This window comes from Hyperoodon ampullatus, assembly GCF_949752795.1.
Source record: "Hyperoodon ampullatus genome assembly, chromosome: 18".
NCBI classification, from domain to species: domain Eukaryota; kingdom Metazoa; phylum Chordata; class Mammalia; order Artiodactyla; family Ziphiidae; genus Hyperoodon; species Hyperoodon ampullatus.
In genome coordinates, this window is record NC_136931.1 from 53505286 (window position 1) to 53526196 (window position 20911).

Here is a 20911-nt window from a genome sequence, read left to right on the forward strand (position 1 = left end):
AACCAGAAGGGGGCGGCTCACGCCATTGTGCACGTCCTGAGGCGGGTGCTGGAGGCCAAGGGGAACCGGTCGGGTGACTAGCCGGCGAGAGGGGAGCCTGGGGTCCACTTCGTGGTCGTGGCCTCCCTCTGGGAGTTTCAGGCAGATGGGAGGGCGGTTGTGCCTTGGGTGCCCGGGCCCTGGGGGAGGCAGGACCCGAGCAGCAGAGCCGGATTTTGGGTTTGAGGCTGGGCCTAGGTTTGGGGATCCACGCTCAAGTTTGAGATACGAAGTCTCTGAATAGTGTTGGGGATTTGGGGGTCACAAGTTAGGATCTGGGGTCTCGGGATTTGTGTCTGGAGAGAACTCGTTTTGGAAATCTGAAGGTCTTGGGTTTTGTGGCTGGAAGCTTTCCTGTTGGAATCAGAGATCCTAGTCTGGGGGTCTGGAAATCTAGAATAGCATTTTGGGGGTCCAGGGTCTAATTTGGGAGGATTGAAGCTTCAGTGTAGATTTAGGGTCTAGAATCTCAATGTAGAGCATGAGGTATGAGATTTAGGGTCTGGAGTCACAGTTTGGAACTTTGAGAATTGTTAGGGCCTGCAGTCCCCCACACTGAGTATGAGGCTTCAATTTTAGAGTTTGGGTTTCAGAGTGGAACTCACAGGTGAGATCTCAGTTTAGGGTTGGGGGTCACAATTTGAGGGTCTGAAGTGACAGTTTGGGGATCTAGACATCTTTATTTTAGGATCTGAGGTCAATTTGGGGGGCTGAGGTTTGCTTTGGGGAGATTGGATTTCTTACTTTAGGGTTTGGGTTCTCAATATTAAAGTTTGTGGTCTGTGTTTTTTTCTTTTTTTAATTAATTAATTAATTTTTATTTTTGGCTGCGTTGGGTCTTTGTTGTTGCGCGCGGGCTTTTCTCTAGTTGCAGCGAGCGGGGGCTACTCTTCGTCGCGGTGTGCGGGCTTCTCATTGCAGTGGCTTCTCTTGTTGCGGAGCACGGGCTCTAGGCGTGCGGGCTTCAGTAGCTGTGGCACTCGGGCTCAGTAGTTGTGGCTCACGGGCTCCAGAGCGCAGGCTCAGTAGTTGTGGTGCACGGGGCTTAGTTGCTCCATGGCATGTGGGATCTTCCCGGACCAGGGCTCGAACCCGTGTGCCCTGCATTGGCAGGCGGATTCTTAACCACTGAGCCACCAGGGAAGCCCTGGTCTGTGTTCTTAATACTAGGATTGGGTTCATATTTGGAGATCAGAAATTAACAGTCTGGGGGTCTAGAGCATCTCAGTATTAGAGTTTAGGACGTTTAGGTTTGGAAAGGTCTAGGTCCTCACTTTGGGAGCTTAAAGACATAGTTTTAGTATCTTAATATCACAGTTTAGAGATCTCAAGCCACAGTTTTCAGATGTGGTTCCCATTGTAGGGTCTGACATTTCACTGTTAAGACTGAAGTGCTGAAGTCAAAGTTTGGGAATCTGCATCTTTTAGTTTTAGGTCTGGATCATGATTTACGGGCCCCAATTTGCAATTTGAGATTCATGGACTTCAGTTTAGAGTTTAGGCATTTTAATTTGGTCTCTTGACCTGTGTTTATGGGGACTGGGGACTTATTTTGGGATCTCTGAGTGCTCAAAGGAGTATCATGGGGGAAATGAGGCTGCCTGTCAAGCTGTGCATTCCTCCTGGAATCCCAGAGGTCACTAATAATTCTTTCTTTTCCCCTCTTTGCAGATGTGGGATTCCAGCAAGCACTTGTGTTCCCCTGAACAGCCCAGGACCAACTCCCTGGGTCTCAGGGACAGGGACAGGTAAGTGTTTCCCCGGCCCACCTCCCTTACAGCTCCAGCCACTCTGGTTGAATAATAGTAACAGTAGTGTTTACTGAGCATTTACTAGTTTGCCAGACTTTTTGCTAAGCCTTCTGTTTGTATAAAATCCTTTAATCCTTACAACAACTCCACGAGGAAGTAGGTGCGAATATTACCGCCATTTCAAGATGAGAGAACTCTGAGGTAGTTGGCAAAGATCATCTCTAAGCCCTTGCAGGTTTTGACATTCTGATTTTCTTAAATGCCGTTCCTTCCTTTCTTTTATTCACATATTCATTTTGCCATCAAGCACCTACCAAGTGTCAGGAATCTTAAAGAGGGGACTTTCCTAGCAGATTGAGGGTTGGATCAGATTTCTCCCTTCCTCCAAAGTCTGGATAAAGAAGAGAGCCAGAGTTCATCTTATTCCCCACTGTCTTCCCCAGTGACTTTCCACCCACCTATGTCTTCATTTATTAACTCCAAAAATAAGTGTCTGCTTTGTTCAGGTTCTCTACTTAGGTACTGTGCTCAGAAGGGGCAAATGAAGAAAATGAAGAATGCCTCTCTCGCTTGCCTTTTCCTCCTGGAATTCCAGAGGTCACCAACAATGCATTCTCTTTCCCCCCTTTCTAGATGTAGGGTCTTTGTATTAATAAAGACTCTTAGTTGCAGTTAACAGAAACCTAGCTAAAACTGGCTTATGCATAAAAGGGGATTTATTGGATCCTTTAAACAAAAAATTCCAGGGCATCAGGCTTGGCTGGTTCTAGTTGAGGAGTTAAATGATATGGCCTCTCTTCGCTCTGCTCTTGTCTGTGTTGGCTCTCCATGTGTGAGGGCAAGATGGCTCCCAGCTACTCCAGGTCCATATCCCGCCAACTAGACAAGCCTAGCAGAGAGTCTCTTTCCAGGATCTGTTGACTCTGATTGGCCAAGCCTGGGTTACAACCGCAATCCTGAACCAATCACTTGACTTCTTGGCTAGACCTTGCTTCAGTGCTCCCTAGTGGAAGGGGAGGTTGGGGTCAGCTTCTCTGAACCATATGGACTGAGAGTGGGGGAGGGATCATTCCCCAAAAGAAACTATTACCAGAAAAGGGAGGAATTGGATGTCGGTCAACCAAAAACAACAGTTTTATCAACAGTAGTCATCCAGTACAATACCCCCACCCCATTCTCCAACATCCCTTATCCCTAAATCGTTCCAACAAATGACTGTCTACCTTCGGTCTTGAACTAACATTTCGTGAGCACTCCCTATGTGCTAAACACCTTCTGGACAAGATCACACTTTCCAGCCACCTCCATTTTGTAAATGAATTATAAACAGGCTCAGAGAGATGAAAGCACTTGCCCAAAGTCACACAGCAAGTGGCAGAGCTGGGATTTCAACCAAATCTGTTTGCTTCAAAAGCTGAACCTTGTAACCAACTATTATGCTGCTTCTTGGGACTGCCCCCTGCTTTGTCCCACTTTGGGACAGCTCTTACTCTTAAGTTCCTGCACATGTTAAAGCAAATTATGGTCTGGGCCTTGGTTTTCCCATAGTTAATGTGAGAAATTTGGACTGGCTCTTGATTAAGGCTCCTTCCAGCTCCTGCATTAATAACACATTAAGGGACTTCCCTGGTGGCGCAGTGGTTAAGACTCCGTGCTCCCAATGCAGTGGGCCTGGGTTCAATCCCTGGTCAGGGAACTAGATCCCACAGGCCGCAACTAAGAGTTCGCATGCCACAACTAAGGAGCTGGCAAGCTGCAACTAAGGAGCCCACGTGCCGCAAAAGACCCAGAGCAACCAAATAAATAAATAAAATATTTTTAAAAACACATTAAAAATTATAGTTTATGACAGCACTGGTATAAATATGAATATAATCCAAGTTGAATTATATTCATTTATTTCTCTCCTGGTTTTAAAAGAAATTAAAATATTCTCATAAACCCCTAAAAGTAGCACCAGCCCTAGGCACTGTGCTTACGCTACCTGATGGATAAGTCAGTCCGGGATATAGCAATAAATAAAAGAGACAAAAATCCCTCTCTTTATGTTTATATTTATAAGAAAGAAAGAGAGAGAGAAGGAGAGGAAGGAAGGAAAGAAGGAAGGGAAGGAAGAAAGAAAGAGAAAGATTTCAGATGCTGATAAAGGATATGGGGATGTGACAAAGAATGTGCTTATTTAGATCAGGTAGTCAGGAAAGGCCTCTAGGGAGATTACATTTAAGCTAAGCACCGAATGGCAAGAAATCAGCCATGTAAAAATCGGGGCAAAAGAACATTCCAGGTGGAGGCAATGGTAAAGGCCCTAAGGCAGAAATAAACTTGGCAGTTGAGAGAAGCAGAAAAAGAAAGACCCATGTGGCTGGAGCTGACCTGTTCCCCACAGAATCAGAGGGCAGAGCTGGGATTAGTGGGTGAAAATTAAACAGACTCTGAGGAAAGAACTTGGCTGAAACCAAAACCAACCAGCCAGGAAAGGAGCAGCCTTGAGAGCGAGTGCCCAGTTCCCGGAGGCCCCTGTGAGCAGAGCCCCAGGTCACACCTCTTCAGGACTGCTGCCCAAGAGCGGCCAAGATTTTGCATTTCCTAGTCACCCTTTTTCTCCCTCCAATTTTTTTTTTTTCCTGGAACTCCTGTGTTTGTGCAGAAGGCTCTCTCAGTGCTTTGCAAAACCCAGAGGAAACACCCAGGGACTAGTTGATATGAAACCCTTTTTCTCAGACATGGTCAAATAGCACCTTGAACTTAAATAGACCTGGATACTTTTTCTTCCTGGCTTTCTGTGCTGCTTCTCTTTGGAGCTTCTAGGGAGTCCTCTAGAACAGCAGGCAAGTCGCATGCAGAAAATAAATATAAGCGCCAGGCAAGACGTTAGAGGTCAGCCTACCCACTGTTTCTCCACGGATAGAAACCCAGCACCCACCCTTGCCCCCTCGAAATTATGGTTTCTATCAAGAAAGAACTAGAGACCAATTGGTGGTTTTGTTTTTCTTTCATTCCTTCGTTCAGCTGACTAATACGTTTAGTCTCCTGTACTCGTGGTGGTTCTGGGAGGGTGCACTAGAAATGCCATCCCCTGCAGAAAACACGTTAATGCTTCTCGTTGGGCTTCAGATAAAGGCAAAACTTCATACTGTGAGCCTGCGAGACCCATAAGACCCTGCGTCATCTGGCCCCTACCTCGTCCTCCAGCCTCATCTCACCCCACAGGACTCCTTGCTTTCTGTGCTCCAGACACTTCAGCTTTATTTCCTCTGACTTCTCCATGCTCCCTCTATCTGAAACGTTCCCTCTCCCCCTCCCCTGATGCAGCTCCACTCAGCCTTCAGAGCAGCTTCTGGCCAGGTTTACTTCCTCTGGAAAAACCTCATAGCTTAGATCAAAACCACCTTTCACAAGTTTCCATAACACCGAGCAGCACCTCTCCTTTGTCCCCAGGAGGGACATGTGATTCATGCAGTCACAGAGCCCTGAGCTTAGAAGAGCCCAATGCTTGGTTTAATGCTCTGCTCTCACCATCTTGAAATTCTTACCTTTTTTTTTTTGGCCAGGCCGTGCGGCTTGCGGGATTTTAGTTCCCGGACCAGGGATTGAAGCTGGGTCCTCAGCAGTGAAAGTGCAGCGTCCTAACCACTGGAACACCAGGGAATTCCCAGAATTCTTTTTTTTTTTTTTTTCAGAATTCTTAATTTCTGAACAAGGGGACCCACAGTTTCATTTGCAATGCCTCCACCTCCAGCAAATTATACAGCTGGTTCTGGTCCTAGTTGCCATTTTATGTTTATTTGTATGACAATTTGATGAATGACTTTATCCCCGACTGCATTGTAGGCTCTAGAAGGGGCTGTAGTTGTTTTATAGTCTTTTGTCCCTGTCACCGATCACACTTCCTGGCACACAGTAGGGGCTTAGTAAGTAACTGCTGAATGAATGAGTGAGAACGATTCTTTCAGGACTTCAGAGTTTGGTTAGGGAGATAAGTGTCTCCCACACTGCTCCCCCATGTCCTCGGGGGCAGGACAGTGATTCCTCTCCCTTTCCACAGTGTCCAGCACAGGACCTGGCAAAGAGGGGGTGTCAGTTCGTGGGTCTGAATAGGAACCAAAGATACATCTGTAATCAAGGAAGTGTTTTGGGCTGGGTGGCACTGCAGGTGACACAAAGTGTTGTGGACATTCAGAGTCCTCGGGTGGCAATTGAATCAGGCCCTGAAGGAAGGTGAGATAAGGATTGGTGGAGACGAGGTGTTTGGGCCTTCCCAGAGAAGTAGCAGGAGGAGTGGCAGCGGTGTGTAATCTGGGAGAGAGACTCCAACGTCTTTGTGTCTCCATCCGTCAGGAGAGAGGGGTACAGGTGTGTGTACATGGATATATTATGACTTATGAATTCAGGGATTAGATCCTAGAAGTTCTGCATCTGCTCAGGAGTCAACTTCTTTCATGCCCTTATTTATTCAATCATTTAGCAAATAGGCAATGACTTCACGCAGTGTGCCAAACCCTGTTCTAGGTGCTGGAGATACAGCGGTGCCCCCCACTCAGCTCTCACCCAACTGCAGGGACCAGAGAAATGCACGAGCACAGGGGCAGGGGGACCTGAGCAGAGGTACCTCACCTGTCCTGTGGAGTTGGGGTCCATTGATGAGAGAGAACGAAAGGAAGTAAGAGATGAGACCAGAAGGGTCAGGCGGGCCAGGCCATGGGGGGCATTATAAGCCATGTTAAGTAAGGGTTTAAACTTGATCCTTAAGAATGGGATGGCATTGAGAGTTTTGAAGTGCTTATTAAGTAACTAATGTGTTCAGTCCTATTGGTAGCCCTCTGCCTCTGAAAGAATATCCTCATTCCTTCTGCACAGATGAGAAAACCATAGGCAGGTTTGTGTTTCAGAAACCATACTCTCGTAGAGAGTATGGCTTGGAGGAAGCCAGATGGAAGGCTGGGAGAACTATGTCAGCACATGGACCAGGGAAGGAGCGAGGGGACGGAGAGAAGGCATTGGAGGAGGAATGGGCAAGATTTGGTGACTGATTGGACCAGGGGATGGGGGAGAGTGAGCGGTCCAGACAATGCCCAGGATTCTGTCTTGGGTGCCTGGGGCAGGGAGCTTTTCTGAGATGGGGAACACTGAGACAAGCGGTCTGGGGGGTCAGATGCCAAATTCCATTTCGGATGTCCTAACCCAAACCATCTCTTGCCCCAAAACAGGAGGCAGAAGAAAAACCACACCAACAAACTGCAAGAGCTGGCATTGATGCTGCCTGTGGCCCTGAGGACCGGTACCAAGAAGCTCACCAAGGTAAGGGGGCTGAAGGAGATGAGGTGGATCTGGGAGGCAGGTCTGAACATATCAGCAATCGGGTTGACCTCCCTTGTCCTAGGAAACCTAGACAGACCCACCCAGTGACAGCACTGACATGGCAATGGTCCTGACTGGGAATTTCTGGGAGTCTGTGATCCCATGACTAGAAGCCTGGGGGATTCTTTCCTGCAAAGGAGGCAGGGGGAATTGGGACGGGGAAAATAGGCAAGGTGCTGGGTCAGGGTCATCCCTCTGGGGGTCACACAGCCTGCATTTGAGCCCTCCAGCCCCACACCTGCAGAACTCTGGGCAGCTCGCTCTGGTTATCAGCCTCTCAAGCCTCAGGTTTCCCAGCTATAAAACAAGAAAAAAATAACTCCTCCTACTCAGTGATATTGTGAGACCAAAGTGACATGATAGCCGTGACAGGGCCTGAATAAATGCCGGTTCCCTTTCCGGGTGCCTTCTTCTGTGACTTTGTGGGGATCATCTCCATGAGGTAGGGATAAAGCTTCTCGGTGCCTCCCCAGTGGCTACTCAATAAATGTTTACAGTGCTGAGCTAACACTTGCTCCCAGGACGAACAACTTAATATGAGACTCAGAGATCTGAAAGGTTTGGTGTGATGTTTCCTTGCTATAGTTTCTCTCATTCAGTCCCTCATTCATTCATTCATCAACCATTTATGGAAAGATTGTCAGATGTCAGAAGCTGTTCTGCCGGCAACAAGGGGAAACAAAGAAATTTGAAACCCAGCCCTCCTCCTCTGAGAACTTAGAATCTGGTCAATAAGACAAAGATTTAGGGACTTCCCTGGTAGTCCAGTGGTTAGGACTCAGTGCTTCCACTGCTGGGGCCCGGGTTCGATCCCTGGTTCAGGGAACTGGGACCCTGCAAGCTGTGTGGCACGGCCAGGAAGAAAAAAAAGAGGAAGGTTTGAACACACAATAACTGATCCAATCTAGAATGTTATACTTGCCTTCAGAGAGGTTCAGGGCAGCGGGTGTTTGGGGAGAGATTTGCCTGACCCTGACCCTGTCCTCCTCCCTGCCAGCCACAGCCCATCCATCACCAGGTCACGCTGCTTGTCTCTCCTAAATCCCTCTCAATTGTAGGTGCTTGTATCAGTTTCCTGTGGCTGCTCTAATAGATTACCACAAACTTAGTGGCTTAAAACAACACAACTTTGTTCTCTCAGAGTGCTGGAGGTCAGAAATCCAAAATCAGTCCCACTGGACTAAAGTCATGGTGTCAGCAGGAGGCTCCAGGGAAGCCTCCATTTCCTCTCCCTTTGCCAACTTCTAGAGGCCGCCTGTGGTCCTTGGCTCACAGCCCCTTCCAAGCCAGCAGCGTAGCATCTTCTAGTCTCTCCTCTACCTCTGCTTTCGTCGTCATTTCGCCTTCTCTGCCTTGGACCCTCCCACCTCCTGCTCATAAGGATGCTTGTGATTACACGGGGCCCACTCAGATAATCCAGAATAATCTCCCCATCTCAAGGTCCTTAACTTCATCACATCTGCCAAGACCCCTTTGTCATACATGGCAACATATTCACAGGTCCCGGGGACTAGGACATGGATGCCTTTGGGGGAGGCATTACGCGGAGCACCACAGTGCTCAAACAATATCTGAGGGATTTTGCCCTCTATCCTCCAACATTTGAGTATCTGGTGTGCGTAGGCACTATAAGTTCTTGTCGGGCAAGGCAGAGATGACTGGGGCACAGCCCCTGCCCTGGAGGAATGACAGTTGAGGCAGGGCACAGGCAGCATTTCATCTTTGACTAGATGACCACATCTCTTCGTGGAATCCTCCCCAGGCCTCAGCCCACTTTCTTTACCATTGATTCTCTGCTGTCTAAATAATCCCACGTCTTCCCCATCTTCATCCTCCCTTAAATTCAGTCCTGGGCCCCCTGCTCCATGTACAACCAGTGTCCGAGTCAGTCCCCAGCCTCCCACCAGACCAGTCTGCCTGACATGCATCATCACAGCTCGTCCAAGGGCTGTGTGACGTGCTCAGTCCACTGCTGAATAAACTGTGGGAGCTATTATGCGTTGTTTCGCCCGTGTTTGAGATTTAGGCTGCAGCTTAGGTCCGTGGTATCCTTCCTCACCATCCTGGCTGATTAAGTGCCCCTGCCCCATGTGGTCCATGGCTTCCTATCCCTCTGACCATCACAGCCCTCTGCACATTACTGTGATTGTTTCCATTTCTCTGATTCCCTTTATCTTATTTCATTTTTAAAAATTTTATTTTTGGCTGCATTGGGCCTTTGTTGCTGCACGTGGGCTTTCTCTAGTTGCGGCGAGAGGGGGCTACTCTCGTTGCGGTGCGCGGGCTCTAGAGCGCAGGCTCAGTAGCTGTGGCTCACGGGCTTAGTTGCTCCGCGGCATGTGGGATCTTCCCGGACCAGGGATTGAACCCGTGTCCCCTGCATTGGCAGGCAGATTCTCAACCATTGTGCTACCAGGGAAGCCCCCAAAGGTTTCTATTTAATCCCTTGAGAGGCCGATGAAGGTGTTTCGTTCTCATCCAGATATCAACTAAGCATTTATTGGACAACTGATTTATCAGGCTCTGTGCTGGGCGATTTCACACACACTAATTTATTTTGTCCTAATGATAATCCTCTGAGGCTGAATGAATATCCTCATTACCATTGCACAGATGAGAAAACCGAGGCCCAGAGAAGTAAAATGACCCGCTCCCAGTGCACAGCCAGTATGTGGCAGGTTGGAGCCAGGCCCCAAACCAATAATCTCTTGGCTGTGTCACATTATTCCTTAGTTACATTATAGCTTCCTTCCCTGGATCAGGTTAAATAAGTTCAGTGACTGTATTATATTTTATGGAACAATTTCACATAAGTCACCTCATGATACCAGCCTTTTTTAAAATTAATTTTTATTGGCGTATAGTTGATTTACAGTGTTGCGTTAGTTTCTGCTGTACAGCAAAGTGAATCAGTTATACCTATACATATATCCACTCTTTTTTAGATTCTTTTCCCATAAAGGCCATTACAGAGTATTGAGTAGAGTCCCCCGTGCTATACAGTTGGTCCTTATTAGTTATCTACTTTATATATAGTAGTGTGGATATGTCAGTCAGTCTCCCAATGTATCCCCCACGCCCCAGACCATGTTTGCTGATTTGGGGTTGGAAGATTCCTGCTAACGGTTTTGTTGTTATTCTGGGGATCCAGTTCAATCCAAAAAATATTTATGGGTGTTCTTCCTTCACCAGGCTAACTCCTTTCAGTCTTCAGTTTAAATGCTGCCACTTCAGAGAGGCCTTTCTGGACACCCAAGTCTAATTTCAGAGTCACCTGTTATGCTCTTTTACTCATAATGCTTATCACACACTTGATAATTTTGTATGAATTATGAGTTTATTAAGGTCTGCTGCCCTCTCTGGATTGTAAGTTCCATGAAGGTAAACAAAAGTATGTCTAGTTCACCCCTCCACATGGCTCTTAGGGGGTAGTATCTTTTTTGGCCTAGTGTCTCTAATACCGGCTCAGCCGGTATTTGGTGGCTGGTTGGGGGATGCCCACTGATGCTGTGGGGAAGAGTCATTCCTTCAGTGATAACTGACTAAGTCACCTCTCGATTCTGTGTTCTTGGGATCCAGAAATCAATTAGCTACAGTCTCTACCCTCAGCTAGTTCAAGGTCAATGGGAGAGAATGATACATAAACAGATAATTATAAAACACTGTGGCAAGTGCCTTGGTGGAAACAGGCCCAGGGTTTTACAAGAATGCGGAGGAGGGACATCTGACCCAGCCTGGGTGAGGGATCAGGAGGGCAGGAAAGCTTCCAGAAGGGGAGAACACTGTGCTGAGGCTCAAAGGAGGAGAAGCCAGGGAGGGAGTCTGTGGGGAGAAGAGGAGGGCTTTGCATGTGCCAAGGGCCGGGGTGGGAAGCTGAGCAGTGTGTGCCCCCAAAACTGGACCAGGGGGCAGGCAGGCCTGGGTTCAGATCCCAGCTCTGCCACTTCCTCTCTGTAACCCAGCAAGTCCCTTTAGCACTCTGGGCCTCTGTTTCCTTAGCTGTAACCGCTGCTCACTGGGCCACAGTGAGGACTAAAGAGCAGAAGAGGAGCCTCTCTGACAGTGGGGGGATGGTTGGGGCAGGGTCCCCGGTCCCCAGCATCTTCACATCATCTCAGGCCCCCACTCAACCCTGTCTTTCTTTCGGGGGCAGAAGGAGATTCTGCTGCACGTCCTGCACTACATTCACTACCTCCAGAGAAGCATCGATGCGGCCAAGGCCTTGCTCGAATTCCACACCACCGATGGGAACGCTGGACTGGGGGGTAAGTAAGTTCAGCCGACGTTTCCCAGTGCCTGCTACGTGCCAAACATTGTCCTGGACGTCAGGGACGCTGAGTGACTTAGATGGGTCCAGTCCTTCCTGGATCTCACAGCCTATCTCACGGGACAAGTCAGAGGGATGTCCAAAGTGCTGCGACCCCAGAGGAGGGTGTCGGGGAAGACTGTGGTGGGAGGGGCCTCAGAGCTGGGCCTTCGAGGACAGGGAAGGGGGAACCAGGCCAGGCAGAAGAAACAAGGTGAACAAGAGTCTGAAGGCACGAGAAGACACATGTGGGATGTCTGGGGACAGGCAAGCAGTTGGGTATGACTGGAGGGGCCGTGTAGCACCCAGATGATGTGCGCAGACTCCTGAGCCAGGTCCCAACTCAGGCACAGTCCTGTGACCTACACCGCTCTGTGCCTCAGTTTCCTCATCTGCAAAATGGACCCATACCCCCTTTCTGTGTTTGTTGTGAGGATTGAATGAGTTAATACATGTAAAGCGTGCTGTAACACGGCGCCTGGAACAAGCCAGTCATCCCATGCTGTGTGTGCCGGCTGCTATGGTTACTGGTGTGAGGAATACACGGGCAAGAAGGGTAGAAGATGAGGCAGGGATGAGATTCTGAAGGGCCTCGAGCACCTGGAGGAGGAGGGAGATGAAGAAGATGAGAATGACTGAAGGCCTTTAAGCCAGAGGAAACCCATGGTCAGAGTTTCTTTGAAGAAGAGGTGCCTGACATCTAGTGTGGGACTTGCTATTAAGTAAGAAGCCAGAGTGGGGGAGATGAGTGAAGATACTTTTAGGGGTGATCTGGATGGGAGACGATGAGGCCAATGTAGCACCGTAGCTGAGGGTGTAGACAGAAGCAGGTAAATTTGGGAGTTTTCTTTTTTGGCCGCCGTGCCACACGGCATGCGGGATCTTAGTTCCCCGACCAGGGGTCGAACCCATACCTCCTGCCTTGGGAGCGCAGAGTCTTAAACTTAACCACTGGACCGCCAGGGAAGTCCTTGGGAGACGTTAATGAGGACGAGTTGAGAGGCCTGGGGGAGAGGCCCCGGGCCACCCAGGGTGGGTGCTGGAGCCCCTGCCATCTTGAGGAGGCTGGAGGAAGAACTGATTTAGGAGGCGGAAGACCGGGAAGCATCTGGGAAGCGTTGGGTCTGTCTTCCCTCTCAGCTGAGGCCCGGAATGGCCCTGAGGACACCTGAGTTCTCGCCTGTACTTCTGCCGCCTGGCTGTGCAACCTCAGCCAGGTCCCATCTCCTCCCAGGACCTCAGTTTCCCCATTTGTAAAGTCAGCCTGGGGACCGTGGCAGCCTCCCAGCTCCCTGTCCATCATGAAGTGCTGTCCAGAGGCAGCATTCAGGATGGATGAGGGTGAGGGCATCTGACCTGCCTCATTCTCCATCCTGTGCAGGGCTGGGTTGGAAGCTGGCTGCAGGCCCAGCAAATTGGAGACACTCCACCCCGTCCAGCAACCCACACTCTCATGAGTCCCATCTTTGGGAAGGCTGCCGGAAACCTCGGAAGAAGAAGCCGGCCCGAGCATCAGGTACAAGCCGTCAGTGGAGACAGAAGAGGGTGCAGGGGTCAGATGGCAGCGGGACTCCTTCTCCAGGACCGTCCCCACTCCTGGGAGGCCCAGTCGGCAATCCTGAGCCCTTGGCAAGGCTCTGGATTCAGATGTGCCTGGGTTCAGCTGTGGTGCCTCCTCTTCCTAGTTCTGAGGCCTGGGGGTGGGTCACTCTTCTCCTGAGCCTCAGCTTCCTGGTCTGGAAATTGGAGGGCCTCCCACAGGGTGGTCCTCAGATTAGGAGCCAGGCGCACCCCGCTCAAGCAGTGCTTAAGTGACGGGGCACATGGCCAGCGCCCAGGAATGGAAGCTGCTGTCAGCGTTTATCATCCCTCTGCCCAGTCATCCATCCCTGGGCCAGGGCAGCAGGGAGTGTGGGGTGACAGAAGGACCCCAGTGCGGGAGGCAAGTGTCCCAGGTCCCACCTCAGCCTTGCTACTAACACTACCTGTCCCTTCCCCTTTTCGAACCTCCATTTCCATGTCCTTAAAAAGGGAGTTGGACCTAATCAATGATTTCCAGCTCTGGCTGCACATCTGAATCACTGGGGTGCTTTTAAAAATGCCTATTGCCTGTGCCTCACACCCAGAAAGTCGGGCTTCAGTGATCTGGGTGGAACCTGGGCTTCAGTATTTTCAGAACTCACAAGGTGATTCTAACGTGTGGGCTGGGGAAGGGGGTATCTGACTAGGTGATCTTTAACTGAGGATCTGGGCCTCTCCGGGAAGGACTGAGTGACCAGGCCAGGCAAAGCCTTGAAGCAGGTTATTGGGCCCAGAGCAAAGACCCCCACCTCAGCCACCATCTGGTGACAGTCAGGCCCCCAGCCCTGTCTGACGCCATCTCTCTGCTCTCCCAGAATGCCAGACCCAGGCCCAGAACCCTCGTCGCTGTCTGACCCTGGACAAGCCTGAGAAGCAGGTGACCCCATCCCCAGACCAGAGAGGAGGAAACATGGTGGGAACCATCACCCCTCCAAGATGCCTCGACTCCTGCAGTCACCCCAAGGCTGCGTCATCCCCATCTCAAGGTGACAGAAAAGGAGGAAGATCCTGGCTGACGCTGCTGCATATGGCTGAGAACAGCATCCACTGTGACATCTCAAGTTGGTGTCTTTCCTCTCCACTAACTTAGCCACTCGTTTATATACCACTTGTCAGGCACCCTCGACATCCCAGGCACTGTCTTAGTCGCCAGGGATTCTACAATGGACAAGAGAGACGCTGCTGTCTTGCAGCCTCTTTCCAAGTTTCCTTTTCCTCTCAGGCTCTGTTGGGGGGTGTAAGCAGGGGACAGGGTCACAGAACTGGGGGCAAGAGCAGGGCCACCTCGTGAGCCTTCCTTCACTTGAAGCAGCCAGACAAACGCTCTTGTGAGTCCCCATCCCTTTGCCAGCTTGCAAAGGTGTGACACCCCCAGGAGATACGGGCGCGACTGGAAGGCGAGGCCTCAGGTCATCCTATTCCTCTGTCTGTTCCTTCAGCCTCTCCTCCCAGAGCATCTCCTCTGGGCCAGGCCACGTGCGCGGTGCCGGTGACAGTCCAGTGAAGAAATCCCACCCTCTCACTTCCTGGGGTCGCCCAGGAGGCTGTGGGAGCCCCAAGGAGGCGCCTGACCTACCTGGGGAGGGAGGGTGTCCCAGATCTTGAGCTAATCTTGTGACCTTGGGCCAGTTACTTGATATCTCAATGCCTCAGTTTACTTAACTAAATGGGCATTATAAAAACCATACCCTTTGGTAAAGGGCTACCGAGTAGTATGTAAAACTTAAGATTAAAACCGTGCTGCCTTGGTAAGCACTATATACTTGTTTGCTCTCGTCATCTTCATCATCATTATTCTGCTTAAGGATTCTATCTTCCTTAGAGCTTCTGATAGGGACATGGGATTCCAGAAACCTGCGGGTGATTCAGGGAGCCCCCAAACCTCACACAGAGGCCCCAGAGCCTGAGGTTTTGGCTGGGATGGGGGGAGGGAGAGGCTGTGGCATACCCCAGCACCTCTCCGTCCCTGCCTCTGTGAGTCCCAGGATTTGGGCCAGTCACAGGAGTGACCATCCTGACTTGCCCCACCCCCCGTAGGCTGCTGTTGCAAAAACAGTGTCCAGGATGCGGGGCCTTACCCTGCCTTCGAGGCCCAGCAAGGGGTTGAGAGGATCCATTTTCTCAACAGGACCCGGCCCTGTCCCAGGTAAGGGAAGCCCAGGGATGTGAGTGGAGGAGGCTGAGGCGTTTGGTGGGGTTGGCTAAGGCTTGGTGAGAAATGGGGTCAATCACCACCCTCGACTGGTGTCTGTGGAGTGAGCACCTCTGAGGGCCTAGCTTTGCGTCAGGCATCGTGAGCTCGAGGGAGAGCCTTGCTTCCTAGGCGTTGACCAGGGCCGCAGCCCCTCCCTGCCTCCCGTCCCGCCCTCTAACCTGTCCCCACTAGTCACCTGCATGGCTTTTCTAACACACAAGACCTTGATCGTGTCAGTTTTCGGCTTTAAGCTATTCCCTCCTGTTGGGTAGAGCCCAGATATCTTAATTAGCATTTGAGACCCTCTCTGGTCCCAGCTCACCTTGCCAGCCCCCTTTCCTGCTCCTCAACTGCGAACCTTACGCTTAACACCACCAAATATCCGCCACTCCCTGCGGGAGCCGTGCCCGTGTCCCCTCCGGGCTTCTCACCCTCGGTTCCCTCTTCCTGGAAGTTGATCCTTTCGTCCACCTGGAAAACTACCCGTCTTTCAAGCTTAGCTCAGCTCGGTCCTCCCTCCTGCCCTGCCCGCCGTCTGTGTCCTCCTCAAAGCCCCATCACAGCTCTGCCCCCGTTTAGTCAGCTCTGATTACAGCTGGCCTCTCCTTATAAGCCCTGAAGCTCCTTGAGGGCGGGCACCCCCCAGCGGCCGGCACGGAGAGATCCCTGTCTTAGTCCACAGTGGGCGACACTGAGACACCGAAAGGGGAAAGGGCTCGCCCCTGGGCCCACGGTGTTTCCAGCCCGGGGCTCCAGGTCTGCCTCTTCAATTCCTCCTCTTGCAGGCAGAAGCTGGTGTTGTACGATTACAGCGAGGAGGTGGACAAGGAGTCACCAGATGCTGACCCTTGGCTTCCTGCCTGGACCCCAAAGGGCAGCGTCCATGGTGACTGAAGCTCTGTCTTTCCTCCTTGTAGCCTGGTGTGGGGTCTTCTTGGTACCTTCCTTCTGAGGATGTCTGTGGAAGGGGGGAGAGCGGGAAAGGGATGGATGTCCGCTAAGCACAGGGATGGCAACACACAGCCTGCCCACTGTCCCTGAGCCATCGGTTGCCATGGCAGATGTTGCTGATCAATCACTACTCTTTCTGTTGATCCCAGACACTGCCTCAGAATCTTTCTTAACACAGAGCTCCAGATAGCTAAAGTCAGTCTATTGGATCTGGCACATCATGATACTGATATTTTTTCCTGGCCATCCCTAACAAGATGCCAGGCATCGTGCCTCTTGATTTCCTCTTCCAAGCACTCACAACAAGGAATTGACACAGTCACCTTTCCCCAGTGTCTGGCACCAGCTGCTCAAAGCCAGCTGCTGTGCTGGGGGAGAGGGCAACCTCTGACACACCCTCGAGCCTGATATTTCCTTTTCAGGGAGCCCACTCGCCTTGGGGCCTCCCCAGATTGAAAACTGGAATGAGACAGGCCACCCGAGCAAGATCCTAGGGCTCAGCCCCTCCCTCTTCAGCTCCCCAGGGAAACTGCTGCCAGAACAGATCCCGGAGGATGGCACCGAGTGCCTGACCCCAGGTGAGCACCCAGGGCTGGACCTGATGCTTGGCTCATTCAGAAAAAACACCTACAGTGACACCCACCAAGTGTGCAGCCCTGTGCTGGCAGTGCTGGATAACCAGGGATGAATCCCACCGAGGATGAATCCCATCCCAGCCCTCGAGGAGCCCACAGCCTGGTGGGGAGCAGCCCCAGGCCAGCGTGGCGCGTGGAGGGCTCCAGGAGCCTGGAATAGGGACCCACTCGCTCTGCCCAGGTTGGTGGTTCCCCACGGGAGCTGGCCTGTGAGCTGGATTTGGACTTGGGGCAGAAGATCCCAAAGCCAAAGCCAGAGAAGGGCACTCCGGCTAGCAGGGATGGCGGGACGGAGGCACAGTGCCCTGAGAGAGGTGTTTCTGTGCCAGCCACCCCTCCGGTCTCCCTCCCCGCCCCCGACAGCTCTCTTTGAAGAAGTATTCTTAGATCCTGCGTCTTCACCTTCTGCCTGCACGCTTGAGGGACCACAGAAGAAGGTAGGCGTCTGCCCACGCATATGTCCACACACACGTCCATCCTTCTCTCCACCTGCTTGATCCACTCATCCGTCCCCTCGACCTTTCAGCTCCTCCCCCACTCACCTGTCCATCCATCATGCTTCTCCTCATCCTTCCAGAGACTCATCCACCATCTGTGCCCTCACCTGCCTGCCCATCCTTTGAACACTTCCTGTGGGCCACCAGGCGCCCTGCTCTGTACTGGGCCCTTAGAATGAACCAGACACAAAGGATAAAAGCTAAAAGCTGCCAGGTGCCCAGAAAAGACCGCACATAATTTTACGACTGCTCTATGAGTCAGGCCCTCTTGTGACCCCATTTGACAGATGAGAACATTGAAAACAGCAGGTGACCCCCAGGATCCTCAGTTGGAAAGAGCCTCTTTCCCAGGCCCCTGGGCTGATTTCCGTAGCACCGTCTGCTCCAGCAGTTCAACGTCTGACTGCCAGAGGGGCAGCCCCAGCTCCGGTCCCCAGTGTGTGGCCCCCTCCAGTGTGTGGGAAGGTGGCCCCCTGCCACAATGAATAGCTAAATCTGCGGTAGAAACAAAAATAGACGCCTTTAGCGGAGCTCTTGGAAGTGCAGCCACTGCACCAAGCGCCTCTCGGCCTCGCAGAGGATGTGTAGTGACACCAACTGCATGAAACTGAGGCTCAGAGGAGTTAAGACTTACCCGGGGCGTCATGGCTACTTCGCAAGGTGGTAAACTGATGGGACTGAGAGAGAGTGCCCCAGAATAGGAGGCAGAAGACCCCCATCCACCTCCTCTCTGACCTGCTGTGGGAACTGGGGAAACTTTGCTTGAATTTCTGAGGAGGTGTCTGGACGAGGCTCTTTTGAGCCTGAGCTGTTTGTGATGATGCTCGTGTGACCTCCTAGGAAAGCAGTGAGTGGGGGCCATGAAGGGACAGCACTGTCCCCGTCCGTCTCCTCCCATCTTTCTCCTTCATCCCCCAGGACACACCCCCTGAGGCCCCCGAAGACCTTCCTGACTCCCACAGCCGGTGCCAGTCCTTGGTCTCGCTGGACCACTGCTACCTGTCGCTGAGTGAGAACAGCAAGGTGCTGTGCAGCTCCAGCTCGGAGGACACGGACACAGACTCGGCGTGGAGGCAGCAGGAGGTGAGGGAGACAGAAAGCCATCCGCCTGGTCAGTCCGCGTCTCCTGCCCGCCCTCACCTCTCTGTCTCCCACCCAGGATGCTCAGGCCAACCTCGAGGGCCTGCAGTCCTCCAGCGATGAGGATGAGAACTATACGTGGACCCCCACCCAGCGGGCCGCAGCCCTGCCCGCAGCCCTGCCTGCAGCCGGGAGGAAGACCAGGGCGGGCAGGGGCCTTGTGAAGCCCAAGGAGAGCAAGCAAGCCCCCTGCCCCACCCAGGTGAAGAAGAAGTGTGTCAACGGCTTCATCATGTTCTGCAGGATGAACCGGAAGCAGTACATCAGGTGGGAGGGCGTCCTCTTCGGCCCTGATTGGGGCCCTACCTCACTGTCCATCCATCCGCAGAGCATGCCACCCACTGCTGCCGACCCATTCCTCAGCCACACTCTCCTGGCCTCCCCCTGGCCCCGTGGCACTGGTCAGGGCCTGTGCACTGTAAGCAGTGAAACTCAGCTCAGACTTAGGAAAAAAAGGAAACTAACTGGCTTGAATTAATTAATATAATGAACTAATTAATATAATTAATTAAATTTATATAACCTGAAAAAAGAGGAGCCACCTTCGAACGCGGTTGGTCCTTGGGCTCAAAGGACGCTGCCCGGGATCCTTGTCCCCCTCCACTCGGCGCTCTGGGCTGGCTTTGTGCTCCATCACGCTGGGCTGGGCTGGGGCAGGCTCTCCCGCAGGAGCTTCAGGCTCGTGTCCTGTCTCCCGCCCCAGCAGCCCTGTGGGAAGAGAGCTCCTCGTTTCTAAGATTTCAAGCAAAAGTTCTTGGGGCCGACTTGATATGATCTATCAGGCGCCTAGCCCTGAACCGATCTTGCCAGCCTGCAGCCTCCGTGGAGAAGAGGTGGTGCTGGTATTGGAGCGGCGGATGCAGGTCCCAGGACACAGGGTGGCCCCTTTCCAACCACCATTTAGTCCAGCTCCCTTCCTTGCCACCTCTGCTCCAGGGGGCGCGAAAGGGGGCATCTTTCAGGGCAACACGGAAAGATCCGAGTTCTCAGATTTGGAAAGCTGCGGCTCTGAGAGGGCCAGGGACCCTTGTATGGTCACACCGTTAGCCTGCGCCCAAGCCAGGCGAGGTTGCAGGCCTCTCCTCACCTCCTCCTCCCTCCTGCCCCAGAGCCTACCCTGGGACCGCATCGACGTCTGCCACCAAGCAGCTGGCCCAACTCTGGCGGATGATGACCCTGAAGGAGCGGAGACCATATTGGTGAGAAGCCCCTGCCCAGAAGGTGTGGGTGGCGGAGGCGAGGCCCCTGCTCCTCATCCTGCTCTGATTTTCAGAGCCTTGAGCTCTGTGATGTTGGAAACAGGTTGGGAGTTTCCTCGGGCAGGAGATCTGGGTGTCACGAGCTCTTAGAGTTGGGGTGACAGAAGCAGAGCGGCTCTCTACCCCTGCCTGTAGCTTCGAAGGGCAAACAGCTGAATTCTGGATTTGGACCCCACTGCCCTAAATTTCCTTTGCCCTCTCTGCCACAGGGAGCTTCTCAGAGCAGAAAACTGGGGCTTAACTTCCCTGTCGCTTGGTCTTCTCCTTCTCTTCCCCTCTCGATGTCCCCTCCCTCCTGAAACCCTCTCCTCTCCACCTGCCCAGCTTGCAACTAGCCCCGGAAACACACGTGCACGTGTGCAGATGGTGACAGGTCCTCACGGGAGCCAGTGGCTCCCCCGCTGGGGCCAAATAAAGCCCTGGCCGCCCCCTCAGCCCAGGCCCTGGTCACTGCTGGGGCCAGAGCACTAGGGGTGGGACAGAGATGGCCGGGAGGTGACCGAGGAACCCCGCCCATCCTGCCATCTCTCCCCCAGCACCAAAGCGCGCAGGTTCAGCCGCCGGCACAACCGGAAGGTGAAGAAGAACAGCTCCAGCAGCGAGGACGAGGACTGGGAGACCCCCAAGCCCTTCTACCAGCTGCTGGCCGAGAAGGCCCGCCGCGCCGCAAACCGTGCCTTCCCGCCGCCCCCTCACCGCGCGTGAGGGCAGCCTCGCCCCCTCCGCCACCTGCCTCGCAGCTCCTGCAACCGTGGTCTGAAACCAGGCGCCGGTGGTGAAGAGGTTGTCTCGTCCTGGGCATCACCGCCGCTAGTGCAGATCCCCTCGGTCGGGTACCCCCAGGTTGGGAGGCGGCTATTTATTGACCCCGGTGCTTTGTGCGTTTGCCTTGTACGGGGCAGCCTGAACTTCTCCTGCCCGGGGTCTGCAGGCGTCTCACAGCCCCTTTCAAGCCTGGCCTGGCCTATCAGAGGAGCCGCAGGTGGGGAGGAAGCCCCCCCCGCCCCGCCCCCCCCCCACAATGAAATGCGAGGAGGTGAAGTTGCCCTCTGCCTGTCCTTTGCCCAGCCCAGAATCAAATGCTTTCACCCAGTTGTACCTCACTCTATGCCTCCGGCCCTGTTCTATTTATAGATTATTTATTGTTTTCAACTAAATAAAGTGGAAACTGTTACCAGCACGAGACAGGGCCGGGCCCCT

The 20911-nt window shown here is 52.6% G+C and overlaps 1 protein-coding gene across 1 annotated transcript; it reads left to right on the forward strand.

Moving 5' to 3' along the window:
* Window positions 1–1710: 1710 nt before the first annotated feature.
* Window positions 1711–20416, forward strand: MEIOSIN (meiosis initiator; the record flags this gene model as incomplete). Its single annotated transcript, XM_079723749.1, has 14 exons — window positions 1711–1787; window positions 6998–7088; window positions 11302–11413; window positions 12836–12970; window positions 13851–14096; window positions 14860–14895; window positions 15073–15181; window positions 16015–16115; window positions 16603–16758; window positions 17179–17252; window positions 18231–18395; window positions 18472–18719; window positions 19562–19651; window positions 20248–20416. The coding sequence occupies 14 exons, from the start codon at window positions 1711–1713 to the stop codon at window positions 20414–20416; spliced, it is 1809 nt and encodes a 602-aa protein (XP_079579875.1).
* Window positions 20417–20911: the final 495 nt, after the last annotated feature.